Genomic DNA, 16,684 nt, shown 5'->3' with positions numbered 1-16,684 from the left:
GATCCACTCATAATTTCCCTAAACACTTCATACTTTTGTGGCTTCTCACATTCCATTTCCTCTGCATGTTAAAATAACATCTATATGTTCTTCAAAACCAAGCTCAGCCCACAATCTAATTTTAGAAAGCTTTCCCTATACCTGTCTTAATAGATAGCGATAATCATGTCTTCCTTTGTGTTGGTGCTATTCCTAACATGAGCATTAGGTTAGCACTTAGCACTCTGTACTGAAATTTATCTGTATACATGTCTCTCCCCAACTGGCTAATTGGGCTTCTGAAGGGAGAGTCTAGGTCTGATTCATCTCTGCATCCACAGAGCTGGTACCAGGCCTGGCATATAGTGACAATCACTGTTTTAATACTTCAGTCTCGCCTTTTTTCTGAGCTCTCATGAGACTTCTTTATGCCACTACTTTGACATTTGTCACAGGCTGCCTGACTCAGCAGGGTCCCCTTAACATTACTATGGTTTGTCTTCTTTCCTCCCTCCCCACTGGATTATGAGCATACTGAGAGCAGAGACTACTCTTATTATCTTTTTTTTTTTTTTTTTTTTTTGACAGCCGGTTGGTCCAAGGCTCGAACCTTGGACCATGGTGTTATCAACACCATGCTCTAACCAACTGAGCTAACTAGACCAACCAGAAACTACTCTTCTTATTTTTTTATCCCATGACATCCACGTGGAGTAATGTGTACTGTGGAGTAATGTGCACTGTGGAGTAATGTGCACTGCAGACATTTAACAACTGTTTATCCAGCTCTTGAGGCCAACAGAGAGGCTGAATGTTGTTTATTTATTTTTTTCCAGGCTCTACTTTCTGAAAAATCTAGTGATTTTCAAAGGTTTCTGATTTCTCATACCATGTAGAAGAAATACAGTAGGTGTTTATGGTCCTGTATTTCTTTCCACAGGCTTTGGATGAAGAATATTTAAAAGTAGATGCCCAATTTGGAGGCATTGATCAGAGAAAGATTTTCACCTTTGCGGAGAAGGTTAGTGTCCTCTTTCCTGTCTTTTTTCATTTGAGTCTCAAAGGTATACAACTAAAGTTTATTGAAAAATGATGTGCCAGCCCTACCATTCATAATCATATTGTATGATAGTTGCTATTCTCCTTGTTTTACAGATGAGAGAACTGTGGGTAGATGAATAAGAAAATTGTCCAGTATTAAACAATAATTGAGCAGAAATTAGTAGCCAGAACTGTCTGACTCAAAAGCCCATTCTCTTGCTATTACTATGAAGCTGTTCCAGGATCTGTTGGGTTTGCTTCTTTCCTAATTATTGTTCAATTTCCAACAAAAGGCACTGTCAGAACTACTGTTCTTTCCTAGGGTATTTTGTCACCGTTGTCTTTCGTAAACCGCTCATTGCTCGGATGAGGTTTAACAGGGTTTTGCAGGAAATCAACACAAACCTATACATAATAATTCTTTTCTGGGAAAGAACTTGAGTAAGTTGAAAAGGGCTATTAAGAAGTGGTTGGTATTTTTGAAAGGTTCTCAAAACCTCATAGTGGCAAGAGTGTAGAGAAAACACTACTAGTGGATGGGCTGGCAGGTTAGCTCAGTTGGTTAGAGTATGGTGCTGATAACACCAAGGTCCAGGGTTTAATCCCTGCACTGGCCAGCCACCGAGAAGAAAAGAAAACACTGCTGGTGGAAATGTAAATTCTTGGAGGATGATTTGACAACCTGAAAATGTTTCCACCCTTTGATATAATAATTTTATTTCTAGAAATTTGTCCTAAGGAAATAATAAGTACAGCTAGAGTTATGTATCAGAGTACTTATCACATTATCAATATAAAGCAAAAATCTGGAAATAAAGATATCCAATAGCAAGGGACTGGTTAAACACATTATGATATATCACAATGGAATATTATGTAATATTAAAATAATGGGGGGGGTGTTTTTTTTTTTTAAAGATGACCAGTAAGGGGATCTTAACCCTTGACTTGGTGTGGTCAGCACCACGCTCAGCCAGTGAGCTAACCAGCCATCCGTATATAGGGATCCAAACCCATGGCCTTGGTGTTATCAGCACCACACTCTCCTGAGTGAGCCACAGGCTGGCCCCTAAAATAATGGGTTTTTAAAATATATTTAATGAATGAGGAAATGTTTACCATGTAAATTTTCTTTTTCTTTTTTTTTTTTTGTCTTTTTCATGACCGGCACTCGGCCAGTGAGTGCACCGGCCATTCCTATATAGGATCCGAACCCGTGGTGCGCCACGGGCTCGGCCCGTAAATTTTCAATTAACCAAATATTTCTTATTATTCCATTTTATCTCTCTATAAACTTTTAGTTGAACCTTCTTTTATTATTCTATCAGGGATTTGGCCCATAGCTTATTCTCATATGACTTGTGAGCTAAGGCTGATTTTTACATTTTTAAAGGACTATAGGACTGGCCGGTTAGCTCAGTTGGTAGAGCATGGTATTATAACACCAAGGTCAAGGGTTCGGATCCCCAATGGAAAAAAAAAAGAGTGAGGTCTATAAAAAAGGTGAAGAAGAGTATGCAATAGAGACCATATGGGGTCCACAAAGCCTAAATATTTACTATCTGGCCCTTTGCAGGAAAGTTTTGCCCACCCCTGCCCTAGAGATTGCAGCACGTATCCTTGTAACTTAATGTAGTTTAAGTTAGATATTTTTACCACCTCCGGACAATGCAAGAACCTACAACAGTTTTACTCCATTTAACTCCCTCCTGCCCTTTGTGCTGTTATTGTCATCATATATTTTACTTTATACACATATTTTAATTCCCAAAGACCTTATTATAATTACTTTTTAAACAGTCAATTTTCATGTATATTTTTCCCACTACCCTTTCTGATACTTTTGATTCTTTCCTGCAGTTCTGTGTTTGTATGCCTCCGTGTAAGTTTATCTTCCTTCAACCTAAAGAGCCCTCCTTAGTATTTTGTGTTTGTAGTGCACGTCTTTCAGTAATGAGTCATTTTGGCTTTCTTTTGTTTGAAAATATCTTTCTTTTTCTTCCATTGGGTATAAAATGCTAGGTTTGCAATTATTTTCCTTTTAACACTTTTAAAGAATCATTCCATTGCCTTCTGGTTTCCATAGTTTCCACTGAAAAGTCAGCTATAAGTATTATTGTTTCTTCTTTGAGGATATGTCTTTTTTCTGGCTGCTTTCAAGATTTTCTCTGTCTCTGATTTTCAGCATTTGACTATGATGTTTTTAGCTATAGTTTTCTTTGTACTTGTCCTGCTTGAATTTGGCTGAGCTTCTTGAATCTGTGGGTTGATATTTTTATCAAATTTGGAATATTGTAAGCCATTATTTCCTTTCTCTTTCTCCTCTCTTGGGACTGCAGTTACACATAGGTTAAACCTCTTCACCATGTCCCACATGTCTCATATTCTGTTCTCTTGTTTTCCTTTCTTTGTTCCCTCTGTGCTTTAGTTTGGATATTTTCTATTGAAATTTTTCAAGTTCATTAATCCTGTCTTCTGTTAAATCTAGTATTGTACTATTTTAGAACTTCCATTTGATTCTTTTTTATAGACTACAATTCTCTGTCTTTCATTCATTTTGTCCATCTTCTCCTTTTATTTCTTTTAATATACCAACCACAGTTTTTTTGGTTTGTTTTGGTTTTGTTTTTTGGCAGCTGGCTGGTACAGGGATCTGAAAATCAGTTATTTTGACACCATGCTCTGCTTATTCTGGTTTCTGGATTGTTTCTGGATCTGTTTCCATTGACTGTTTTCTCTTGACTCTTAGTCACTTTTTTCTGCTTCCCATTTCTTGTGCTTTTTTATTGTACCAAAGAGATCGTAGCTATGTTGTAGAGGGTCTGGATTATGTTTATAGAGTGCTGTTTTCTGTAGATTGCTAAATTTTTTTTTTTTTTTTTTTTTTTTTTTTTTTTTTCGTGACCGGCACTCAGCCAGTGAGTGCACCGGTCATTCCTATATAGGATCCGAACCCGCAGCGGGAGCGTCGCCGCGCTCCCAGCGCAGCACTCTACCGAGTGCGCCACGGGCTCGGCCCAGATTGCTAAATTATTGATGTCTCACCTGATCCTGTGAGGGATTGGTTTTGAGTTTTGTTAGAATAGGTCTACTTCAGTTTTGCCCTTACTCATTTGGTGTGGTCCTATTCCTACAGTGTGGCTTTTCTGGGGACTTAATCTGAAATTTCAGGTGTTCACAAAGCCCTGTCTACTTTGATTGGACCTAAACTTTAACCTTTGTCTCCCCAGTACTGTACAGCCTCTGAAATCTCTGATCAGGTCTCCATCTTCCCACATCCTGTTCTCTGCCAGGCTTCCTGAAGTCTCCCTATGTGCACGCACAGCTATGAGTCAGCCAAGAAAGCAATGGGGAATTCTGACATATATTTGAGGGTGGAGGGGGGGTTCCTTCTTTCTACAACCCATCCCAAATCCTAGCTTCCTGGCAGCCCTGAACTCCAACTTCTGTCTTCTATGCTTAGTCAGACTGCTTCTGTCTGCTTGGTGTCTTTTTTTCAGCACCTGGTTTGAAAAAACAGACTCAGGGAGAAAACCAGGATGAACATAGGGTCCCCTGCTTTGCTTCCCTTCTCTCTCTCTCTCTCTCTGGTTTTTTTGTTTGTTTTTTGTTTTTTGGCAGCTGGCCAGTATGCTTCTCTTTTCTTAAGATTTATAGCCCTATACTGGTTGCTGTCCAATGCCTGCAAATGGTTGTTTTATGTTTTTCCAGCTTTTATAGTTGTTTGTGGTGGGAGGGTAAGCCAAATAGCCTCACAATGTAATACTAGTAGAAAAGCAGTAAGGAAAAACACTTCGTTTACATTATGATCACTGTTGAAAGCTATATATATTTGTAGAAAAAGATTAGAAGGAATATATCAAACCATTGAGTTGCTACCTGAGTTAAATGAGATTGGGGGCGCTGAGGAGGAATTTATACTAATGTCTGTTTTTGTGTGTTGCTTTCTAATCTCTCAGTACCTCCCTGCACTTGGCTACTCAAAACGGGTTCATCTGATGAATCCTATGGTCCCAGGACTAACTGGCAGCAAAATGAGCTCTTCAGAAGAGGTAAGTTGCCAGCTGTGACTTGAGTTTAGAAATCTTCAGCAAGGGGGCCTGCCCATGGTTCACTTGGGAGAGTGTGGTGCTGAGAACACCAAGGCCAACAGTTCGGATCCCTATATAGGGATGGCCGGTTAGCTCACTTGGGAGAGCGTGGTGCTGACAACACCAAGTCAAGGGTTAAGATCCCCTTACTGGTCATCTTTAAAAATAAAAGAAATCTTCAGCAAGAGATGAGGCGATTGAGGACTCAGAGGACAGTAGAAGACAAGTAGAATTCTCAAATATTTGAGTCTTAAGGGACTTTAAGTAATCTAATTAATTCAGTGATTCCTGAGTACTGTGGGACCCGGAAGCAATCCTGATGGGATCCAATTGTTTTTTTGTTGTTGTTGTTTGTTTGTTTGTTTTCTTAATTTTATTTTGTCGATATACAATGTGGTTGATTATTGTAGCCCATTACCGAAACCCCCCTCCCTCCTCCCTCTCCCCCCTCCCACCCAGAGGTCCTTTCTGTTTGCTTGTCGTATCAACTTCAAGGAATTGTAGTTTGTTATGTTTTCTTCCCCCTCCCCGTTTTTTTTTTTTTTTTTTTTTTTTTTGTGTGTGTGTGTGTGTGTGTGTGTGTGTGTGAATTTATTTATTTATTTTTAGCTCCCACCAATAAGTGAGAACATGTGGTATTTCTCTTTCTGTGCCTGACTTGTTTCACTTAATATAATTCTCTCAAGGTCCATCCATGTTGTCTGATGGGATCCAATTGTAATGTTAACAGTTTTTACTGCTACTGATGAAAAACATAAACAAAAGTAATTTCTTTATTCATAGAACTGTAATCAAATTCAGCATTAGTGGAGCTGGCCAGTTAGCTCAGTTGATTAAAGAGTGTGGTGTTTGTAAGATCGAGGTCAAGGGTTTGGATCCCTGTACTGGCCAGCCACCAAAAATAAAAAATTAAAAAATGTTGATTGAACCCTGTCCTTAGAGATTCTGATAGAGTGGTCCTGAAAAGAACTCAGGAATCTGTATTTTTTTTTCAAATCCTACCAGGTGATTCTAATTTAAGTCACATTTGAGCATTCATCTAGTTCTTTAAGTCTGACTCCACTAACTTTCATCAGAGATTGGTTAACATAGTATGCATGCATACTTTATTATTTTTAGAGGAATATACTTATTTCTTTTACTGTCACATTAAAATGCTCCATGTGTTGGTTATTCCTCTGACAAAATATCATATCACTCATCCTATTTGTTGACATTTGCCATATCTTAACCCTGGAAATCAGGCCTACCAGCAGTTCCCAAACATGACTGTGCAGCAGAATCACTTGGAGAACTTTTTAAAAATACAAATGCCTGACCTAACGCCAAGATATTTTGATTCATTAGGTTTGGATGGAGCCCAGTAATTTATATTTTTTAAAAGGACTCAGGGCTGGCCAGTAAGGTAGATATATTAGAGTGTGGTATTATAACACCAAAATCAAGGGTTCAGATCCCCATACAGGCCAGCTGTCAAAAAAAAAAAAAAAAAGAGGACCTCAGGTGATTCAAATACAGTCATACATGTGGACTAGAATTTGGTAACCACTGGACTTAAATGACCATGAACATACTCCAAAATAAGAAACAAAGCCTATTACCTAAAAAGGAAAAATGGCTGCAGATAATATATAATACCTGGTGTTGGTGATGCTGTGAAACAAGTATTCTCACACATTGCTGATGGCAATGTTTTTGTTTGTTTATTGTTTTTTTCTTTGGTGGCTGGCTGGTACAGGGATTGAACCCTGGACCTTGGTATCAGCACCACACTCTAACTAACTAAGATAACAGGCGAGCCCCAAAATGTTAATTAGTATACCTTTCAGAAAACAATTTTGAACCTAGCAGTTTTGGGTAGCTTAAGGAAATGATCCTAGTGAAGGCAAAAAATCTCTGCAAAGATGTTCAATGTAGCTTTCTATATAATTTGTAAAAATTAGGATATAATCTAACAGTTTGGAAATTATTAAATTATGTTGCCACTAATAATTGGGAATATAATACACATAAAAATTATAAGAGAAGACTAGGTAACCATTCAGAAATAACACATAGTCTCAAGTGAAAAAACAGAATAGACGTGTATTCTCTGACTACAAATTTATAGCAATTCTGTGTGCTATAGACAAGGCCTGGGAAGAACACAGAAAAATTACAATAATTTAATTTATTGGGTGGCAATATTGTAAGGGAGGGGTTCTTCACTGTGATTAATTCTGCTTTTGTTAAGGTTTAATGTTTGCATTTTTATTTTTTAAAAAATATTAAATACACAGATAAGGTGAGTATATTCTTATTTTCAACCACAAGAGGTCCTCCTCCCCTTCATGGCTTCTAGGAGTCCAAGATTGATCTCCTTGATCGAAAGGAAGATGTGAAGAAAAAATTGAAGAAGGCCTTCTGTGAGCCAGGAAATGTGGAGAACAATGGAGTTCTGTCCTTCATCAGGCATGTCCTCTTTCCCCTCAAGTCTGGTAAGACACTCCCTGTTTTCTTCTCAAAGGCTAGGCTGGAATAGCAAAACTAGTGCTGTGATTGTAGTTGTGATTGGAACTGACTGCCCTGATTCTCTGCTCTGATTTTTCATATATTAATATATGGATGAGATTGGGATATCAGTTAGTTTTACATGTGATATCAGTTACTTGTACCGTGTGTTCATTACTAGGCCAGGTTCTCAGGGAGTGTTGGAGTAGGCAAGAGTGTTAGAAATGAGGGTGGAGGCAGACATGTTGAACTAGAGGAGTACGAAAGAAATATAAGCCATGATCTTTCCCCTGAAGGAACTGGGATGCTAGCTGGATTTACAATATTGCCACTCATCCAATTTAAGAACAATTAAATGCCGTATAATAAAGTTCAAAATATACAGCAAAAACTACAAATACTTGTGCATTTGGGCTAGGAAGGCTGACTGCCATTATTTGTGAGTTTGTTGTCATGGATCCTTTTCTTACAGAGTTTGTGATCCTTCGAGATGAGAAATGGGGTGGAAACAAAACCTACACAGCTTACTTGGACCTGGAAAAGGACTTTGCTGATGAGGTAATACTAGAGGAAAACTATCCCCAGTGAGTTCTGACAAACTTCTCCATCTTGGCATGGCCAGGTTTGTAGTTATATGCCACAGGGCTCTGTCTTGATGCTCAAAGGCTGTATATTTTGCTAATGGCTTAGATGAGCATTCAGGTGGTTCACAGATGAGATGGGCAAATGGCACAAAGCTAATATATTGGTACATTATCAATATATCCAAAGGACTTGACAGGTTAGAATAAAGGTCAAACCCAACAAGATGAAATATTTCAGAGACAGGTGCAAAATCAAGGTTCAGAAAAGAGAGACAACTATAAAAGGGCAGAATAGAGGCTACTATTCATTTTAACAGCAGTTTAACAAGAGGTTTTCTAGGTGCCTCTGTATTAAGCACCATGCTAGGACTGGTGTTACAAAGAGGGTTAAATCCTTATGAAGCTCAATCCAGTGGGAGAGGCAGTAATTTTGTCATTTACTGTGTTATTGGACTATGTAGAACAAGATATGTATATATATATGGTCCAGAAATAAAATATGGAAAAGCTTGTGGAGGGGACAATATCCAAGCACTGTTTTGCATGAGGAACAGGAGTTCATAAGGAAATCTGTGAGGGAATAAATTGTGCAAAGACATGGTAAGATGAAACAGCCTGGTATATGAGGACCCACAAGTGGTTTAGTCTGACTAGAGTCTAAAATGTGAGGGGGGCATTGTGGGAAGGATGTGCTGGGCCAGGTCACAAAGGGAAGACATAATAATAGTATAGACAGGGAATGAAATGGGGGGTTTGGATTGACTCTGAATTCCAATTGGATCAGCAATTTGATGGTGTTGTTAGAAATGTTAATGAGATCTTGGGCTAAGTTATCAGAAATGTGGAGTCTGGAACCAGGGAGGTGATGGTCCAGTCTGTTCTCCGTTGTTCTGAGTGCATTGAGGTTGTGCATTCAGCCCTGGACTTGAATTTTAAGAGGTTTATTTGACAACCTGGGGCATATTGGTTGGGGAAGGAAGGATGTCTTGACAGGCAACAGACTCAAAACCAAGGCACAGTTGAAAGAACTAGAGATGCTTAGCTGGAAAGCAATTATGTGTTCAATCATTCTCAAATATAGGGACTCTCAGGGGGTAGGGGTCAGGTTTCTTCTTGTGGCACCAGAGGGCTGATTCAGGGCTGTGGATGGGTCCCACCAGAAGGCATGTTTAGGTTCAGCATCAGGAAGGACTCTGTAATGACCTCACTTGTTTGGTGATAGACAGGGCTCTCTTGACCTTGCATACACCTTCACTGGAGGTGTCTAGGCAGAGGCCAGAGGACCACTTGGAGGCAATGTATGAAGGTTTTGAGTGTTGAATAGAGGAAAAGACTTAGTAACTTTTGAGGTCTGAAGGCCCATTTTCGGATGTTTTATGGCTGTTGTTCTGAAACCCTTCTTTCTGCCATCTGAGGCAGGCCACAGACCCCACATTCCACTCCTTCACTCCCCATAAACAGCCCTTTGTGGAAATAAGAAGGACCAGATGAAATGCCTGTGAGAAAAGGTCTGCAGGTGTATCATCCGACAGTACTTTCTGTGGTGATGGGTGTGTTCTGTCTGCATTGCCTGATGCAGAAGCCACTGCCTTCATGTGGCTATTGTTGTGGGGGTTGTGTAACTGAGGAACTGAATTTCATTTACATGTAAATACTCACCCAAGGCTGGTGGCTGCCGTGTTGGACAGCAGCAGGCCTAAAGCTTTTGCATTGTTAAAAATTAAGTATTTTAGCTCAGTTGGTTAGTGTGCCTCCTTATAACACTAAGGTCAAGGGTTCAGATCTCTTGATAGTGTAGACATTGGGGTGGCTGTACCAGCCAGCCACCCCCCCACCCTACCCCCCAAAATTTAAGTATTCCCAGGTGAAGAAATAGCATCAGAAAAAAAAATGTTGCCGTTGTTAAGTTAGCCTTTCTGAGTCTATTTCCCCTTCTCTGCTGTCCCTGCCTCACAAGATTGTGATGAGGATCAAATAAGACTGCTGGGGGGAAAAAAACTCCCTGCATCTTATCTGCACATTTTTGGTAGATTCAGGTATTCTGTGCCCTGTACCAGATCTCATCTCACCAGGTCTTGTTTGCTTCTACAGGTTGTACACCCTGGAGACCTAAAGAATTCTGTTGAAGTTTCCCTGAACAAGTTGCTGGATCCCATCCGGGAAAAGTTTAATACCCCTGCACTGAAGAAACTGACCAGTGCTGCTTATCCAGATCCCTCAAAGCAGAGTAAGGGATCTGGGAAGGAGAAGGGCCAGGGAGGGAGATGACAACCTCAGGAGAGAGAGCTTGTCACTGGGCTTCAGAAAGTCTGAAATTGAGGGCCCAAGAACCCAGGGGGTCTGAAGTACAAGAATATCATATCCCATTGACTCCTGGAAGGGAACTGAGTCATTTTGATTTTGGTTTGGTCAAAACCATGAAGTGATTACATCCTGTTATACCTATACTGCTGAGAGATGCTGGTGTAAGACATGTACTTTGATCCTTCCAGTCTGTGTTCATGAAGTCTGCCTCTTCGTTAGGAGAGTAATTGAGTTAGACCTGTTATACCCAACCAGTATATAGGGTGATAGTCTGTTATACAACCACTAAGGCAGATCCTGCAGAGCTTCCTAGAGAAGCTCATCTTTAGATGCTCACAATTCCCTTCCACATGCTTCCTACTCTCTCTTAGTCAACCATCCGCTTATCCATGATGCTGATATATTGCTATTTATAGCTCTGTGTGACCCTCCCAAAAAAGACAGTAAATCCTGTGTGAAATGTGTGAATGGAAACATCTAAAGGTGGCAAAGCTACTACTGTCCCCTCCCCTCCAGCCTATTAACTGAGGGAGAGAATAGATGAAAATCTGGTATGTCACTTCTGAAAGGTTGCCAACCCTGTTTTAAAGGAGGTGTAAGTCAGGGTGTAGATTCTGGGGTTCTACACTAAATCCTGCCTAATCTCAGTGTCCTCGTTTGGTCGGATCAGCAGCTGACCTGCCATGGAGAAGGAGGGTCCTGACTCCATGGGGTTCTTCTCATTCTCAGAGCCAATTGCCAAAGGTGTCAAGAATTCAGAACCAGAGATCATCCCATCCCGGCTGGATATCCGTGTGGGGAAAATTATCAGTGTGGAGAAGGTACTCATTTTTCACCATGTCCAAGAGAGGCAGACAGGGGTTGGGTTTGTCTACTTCCATCTGGAGGAAACCTGGCCTGCAGATGGGAAGTAACATTCCTGAGGTCATACTGCAAGTCATAACCCAGGTTTCTAATTCCAGGCATCAGGCTTTCCATAGCAGTTGCTGCCTCTGGACCTTAGACAACCAAACACTGCCAGGAACTCAGAGTGGGGGGCGGATATTAGTCAGAGGGAACTTGTTGATTGATTAAATCCGATCTGATGGACGGACTTGGTCTCCACCAGCTTGCCTGGACCTGCTGCAGGCCTCAGAAAGTGGTGGAGGGAGAAGGACTTCTTTTTTCCCAGAAAAAGAAGATTGTGAAACCAGTGGGCTGGGACCATTGTTCTGGGCTTTTCTTCCCCCAGCCCCCATTGATTTGCTTTTCACTATAGAGACCCAGCCACCAATACCTTGCAATAGCTGCTGATGGTCCCGCTTCAGATGGTAAGGCCATTAGTTGTCCTCCGCATCTCCCAGTCCACCTAGGACCAGTCTGGTACAGCACATGCACCATAATGGTAGCCACCCAGACAGTCCAGACCATTTAATCTCCATTAGAGATTCTTCCACCTCTTACATGAGCAATTGGATTCATTTTACTCAAATCTGACCTCTCGGTCAAGAGTAGATTGTACCTTCAAGGCCCTTTCTCCCGTCTGCTGTCTGGAAAAGAGAGGTAGCCCTAAAGGGTCCCTCCAGGGTGCTCTAAAGGACTGGATGCCCCTTTGTGGAGTAAGAGGGTTCACCAGGCCCCTGATCTACTCCATTATGATACTATCTCACCTGACATCTGTTGCTGGCAGCATCCAGATGCAGACAGTCTGTATGTGGAGAAGATTGACGTGGGGGAAGCTGAACCACGGACTGTGGTGAGCGGCCTGGTGCAGTTTGTGCCCAGGGAGGAACTGCAGGACAGGCTGGTGGTGGTGCTGTGCAATATGAAACCCCAGAAGATGCGAGGAGTCGAGTCCCAAGGCATGCTTCTGTGTGCTTCTATGTGAGTGAGGACGTGGGGTGGGCCACAGGGCCTGGGGAGGCCAAGAAGAGCGGGGAATTGGCCCATATGATGCCCTTCCACATGCTAGGTGGAAGCCCTGAGAACACCTGCCTGTTCCTCATTGATGCCAAAAGATGATGCGTGAAGGTGTTATTGTACAAGTTCTGTGAATGAAACACTTTACTTACAGTTGATTTTGTTAAAATAGAAATGGAGGGTTCAAAGCAGTGTGTACATGCCCAAGTCTCAGTAAGAGGAGTCAGGATTTGAACCCAGTTCTGATTGGCTGTGAAATCCTTGCTGTTTTGTTTCATACTTCCTCCCCTGGAAACCCAGATTTTGGTATCTCTCTGAACATAGGATTTCAGTGTAGCTCTGGTTAATCTAAACCTGGTGATATCCCGAGTTGTAGTAAAGCTGAGGATCTCCTGGGGCTTTGACATTGAGGATGCCCTAAGTCCTATTAGGGCCCCCGTGTAAAGGCCCAGATTGCTTCAGCGTCCATGGCTGCTGGGGACCATCCAGAGCCTCACCCTTTCCTTGTTTCCTGTGTGTCTTTCCAGAGAAGGGGTAAGCCGCCAGGTTGAACCTCTGGACCCTCCTGCAGGCTCTGCTCCTGGTGAGCGAGTATTTGTGAAGGGCTATGAGAAAGGCCAACCAGATGAGGAGCTCAGGCCCAAGAAGAAAGTCTTTGAGAAGTTGCAGGTAAAAAGCTGCAGTTATTCCCCCTTACCTGGGCTGCCCATACCGTGTCCCCAGGCTGCTCTGTTACTGAATTCATAGCTGCCCCCTCCCATTGGGATTTCCTGCATCTAAGCCCCTCTCTTCCTTCTTCATTCCAGGCCTTTCTGAGTACGAGGTGCCTGAGGAGCACGGGGGTCTTAGAAGGACCTCGCATATACTAAGCACTGACAGGCTATTTAAGGCAGTGTGTGAGGGACTTCAGACATTTCCTCATTTGATCTTCAGTCTGTGATAGGAGGAGATCATCCCCATTTTATCTGGCAGGATACCCGCCAAGGTCACACGAGGTCACCAGAAGTGTCAGAGCTAGGATCAAAACCCTCCCACCTTGAGCTTACAGTAACTCATTCTGTCTTTGCCCTCTGGACATTGACTCACATATGGCCTGTCCCAGTGATCCCTGAGTTCATTCATTCACTCAACAAAATACCAAGCCCATAAAATGTCAGTCACTGTCCTAAGTACTTGGGCTACGTCAATGAATAAAACAGCAAAAATTGGCTCTCCTCATGGAATTGACACTCATGTGTGACTTTTTCTAGTTAACACTTTGTTTCTTCATTTAGACAAAGTGCTTCTAGAGGGCATTTACAGTGGTTTCTACATCTCTCCACCCTCCTGCACGTGGCAAATGGCCTTGCCCATTCCCTCCTTTCCTAGTTTTCTAGGCTGACTTTCTGAATCACTTCTATTTTTTTGGTTATAAAAGAAATTTTGATTGTAGAAAATGTCTAAAATATAGGGAGGAAATGAAGAAAATAAAATATACATAGTCCTGCCACCTAGAGGTACTAAAAAATATCATTAGTGATTATTTCCTTCTGGTCTTTTGCTATGCAGAGGAATATTTACTGTTTGATTCATATTAAATGTTAATTCTGCTTTTTAAAAATTATTATTCTGCTTTTTATTTTTATTTTTATTTTTTTTTAAAAAGGATGATCGGTAAGGGGATCTCAACCCTTGGCTTGGTGTTGTCAGCACCACGCTCAGCCAGTGAGCTAACCAGCCATCCCTATATAGGATCCGAACCCGTGGCCTTGGTGTTATCAGCACCACACTCTCCCAAGTGAGCCACGGGCTGGTCCTTATTCTGCTTTTTTTTTTTTTTTTTTTAAAAAGATGACCGGTAAGGGGATCTCAACCCTTGGCTTGGTGTTGTCAGTACCACGCTCAGCCAGTGAGCAAACCGGCCATCCCTATATAGGATCCGAACCCGTGGCCTTGGTGTTATCAGCACTGCACTCTACCGAGTGAGCCACGGGCCGGCCCCTTATTCTGTTTTTTAAATTTAACTTTATGCCTGAGAATTTTCCCCATAATCTTGAGGGGATTGCATTTTATAGTATTCTATCATAATTTAACTAAAACCTTGTTAGATGTTGAGGTTGTTCTCAGTTTTTCACAATTAGAATGCTGTGATGCCCGTTCAGCTGGAACCACCATCTTCCAGTAATTTGCCGAAAAGGCGAACACAAAGGGAAAGAGAGGCACCTGATACATGTTCTCTAGGCCTTTTAGAAAACATGGAGTTGTTCCTTTGGCCACACACATGCGAATCTACAAGAAAGGTGATATTGGAGATCAAGGGAATGAGTACTGTTCAAAAAGGAATTCCCCACAAATGTTACCATGACAAAACTGGAAGAGTCTGCAATGTTACCCAGCACGCTGTCAGCATCGTTGTAAACAAACAAGCTAAGGACAAGATTCTTGCCAAGAGAATTCATGTGCATAATGAGCATATGAAGCACTCTAAGAGCCAAGACAGCTTCATGAAACGCATGAAGGAAAGTGATCAGAAAAAGGAAGCAGGGCCGGCCCGTGGCTCACTCTGTAGAGTGCGGTGCTGATAACACCAAGGCCACGGGTTCGGATCCTATATAGGGATGGCCGGTTTGCTCACTGGCTGAGCGTGGTGCTGACAACACCAAGCCAAGGGTTGAGATCCCCTTACCGGTCATCTTTTTTAAAAAAGAAAAAAAAGAAAAAGGAAGCAAAAGAGAAAGGAACCTGGGTTCAATTGAAGCGGCAGCCTGCTCCACCTGGAGAAGCAAACTTTCTGAGAAGCAGTGGCAAGGAGCTGAGCTGTTGGAACCTACTCCCTATGAAGTCATGGCATAATGAGTATAAAAAAAAAAAAAAAAAAGACCAAGACTACTGTACTATGAAAAAAAAAAAAATGCTGTGACAGATGTCTTGGTCCGTAGGTCTTTGAACTTGTTCATGATTATTTTCTTAAACTAAATCTCTAAAATGAACTTACCTGAGTCAAAAGATATGAACATGAAAGCTTTTGACTAACTGCTCTCTTAGGAAAGCTGAGCCAGGTTATACTACTAGCTTAACTTACAGTCCCACTATCATCACTATAATCTCTTTTTTTTGTCTGTCTCGTCCAGGCTGACTTTAAAATTTCTGAGGAGTGCATCGCACAGTGGAAGCAAACCAACTTCATGACCAAGCTGGGGCATGTTTCCTGTAAATCGCTGAAAGGGGGGAACATTAGCTAGCCAGCCCAACACCTTCCTCCCTTCTCCCACCATCCTGGGTCATCTGCTGTCTCAATTTGCTCCACCCATCACCTATTTACCCATCTCTCAGGACACTGAAGCAGCAGGTTTGGGACTGTCTGTCAGGTACAGAACTTGTTAAGGGGCAGCTCGCCCTCCCCAGAATCCAGGATCATCCTCTCTGGCTGTGGTGAGAGCCTGACCCCCTCCCCGGGTACTGAGGGCTGAGCAGAGCAGGGAGTCCAGCTCTGCTTTCTTCCCTTGGCAGCTGACTTGAGAAATCTGGTTTCAATATAACTCATAGGAAAGGTTTATGCCACAATCCTTGTAATTGGAAAAATAGTGGTTCCCAGGTTCTCTTGGAGTTACCCAACAGCTGTACCTGTAGCTGGGATCTAGTGCCTGGATTGGGCTAATTAAAGCTTCTCCCCAACAGGAAATTGTGGGATTTGAAAAGGAAGGAGAAAGGAAAACAGAAAACCTAGTGGTCTACCAAGCAGTTGGCAGCTTTCCCGAAGCCTGCCTACCCTGAGACTTGGCATGGGGGGTGGAGGCACAGGGCCTACCCCAGGGATCCTGGAATTTCTCTTGATCCAGCTAGGTTGGGAAACTCCCTAAACCAGCTGTATGTTGTTAGCATCAGGAGTGGAATGGATGGCACAGAGTGTTCTTTCTTCAGAGAGGGTGGGGTACTTCTCCATAAGGCATCTCAATCACTAACCATCACTGTCATAAATTCAAATAAAATATCTGAACAAGGGTGTCTGGATAGAGCCTGTCTGTGAGCTGGACCATCTCAGGAGAGAACACAAGTGGGAAGCAGCTGCTGGGTCCCTCGCCCAGCTTGTATCTTGGACTTTTGACCCTGTAATGGAGGGTGCAGGGGATAGGATGGATGACAGACACCTTTCCCTTTGGCAATACAGAAGAGGCCCACTCTTGGGTCTAATGCTCTCAGCAGGCAGAACATTTTCCCTTCTAAATGTGGTCCCAGACCACTGCCCTATCCCTCCCCTATTAAGAAGCAGCAGCCACAGCCAAGTTTCAATCATTTAATTGATTAACACCTTTAAAT

At 42.1% G+C, this 16,684-nt stretch overlaps 1 protein-coding gene across 1 annotated transcript in view; it reads left to right on the top strand.

The window, feature by feature from the left end:
- Positions 1–16,369, top strand: part of YARS1 (tyrosyl-tRNA synthetase 1) — a 28,588-nt gene extending 12,219 nt beyond the window's left edge. The window contains exons 5-13 of the mRNA XM_063105199.1: positions 920–1,000; positions 4,980–5,072; positions 7,453–7,588; positions 8,074–8,159; positions 10,277–10,412; positions 11,219–11,310; positions 12,159–12,352; positions 12,916–13,057; positions 15,499–16,369. Of these exons, the coding sequence (XP_062961269.1) occupies positions 920–1,000; positions 4,980–5,072; positions 7,453–7,588; positions 8,074–8,159; positions 10,277–10,412; positions 11,219–11,310; positions 12,159–12,352; positions 12,916–13,057; positions 15,499–15,609 (1,071 nt within the window). The 3' untranslated portion in view covers positions 15,610–16,369. The remainder of the gene's footprint in view (positions 1–919; positions 1,001–4,979; positions 5,073–7,452; positions 7,589–8,073; positions 8,160–10,276; positions 10,413–11,218; positions 11,311–12,158; positions 12,353–12,915; positions 13,058–15,498) is intronic.
- Positions 16,370–16,684: the final 315 nt, after the last annotated feature.

Source organism: Cynocephalus volans, chromosome 8 (genome assembly GCF_027409185.1).
Source record: "Cynocephalus volans isolate mCynVol1 chromosome 8, mCynVol1.pri, whole genome shotgun sequence".
Taxonomy (NCBI): Eukaryota; Metazoa; Chordata; class Mammalia; order Dermoptera; family Cynocephalidae; genus Cynocephalus; species Cynocephalus volans.
The sequence above is the reverse complement of the archived record's forward strand: the minus strand, read 5'-3'. Positions and strand labels throughout refer to the sequence as shown.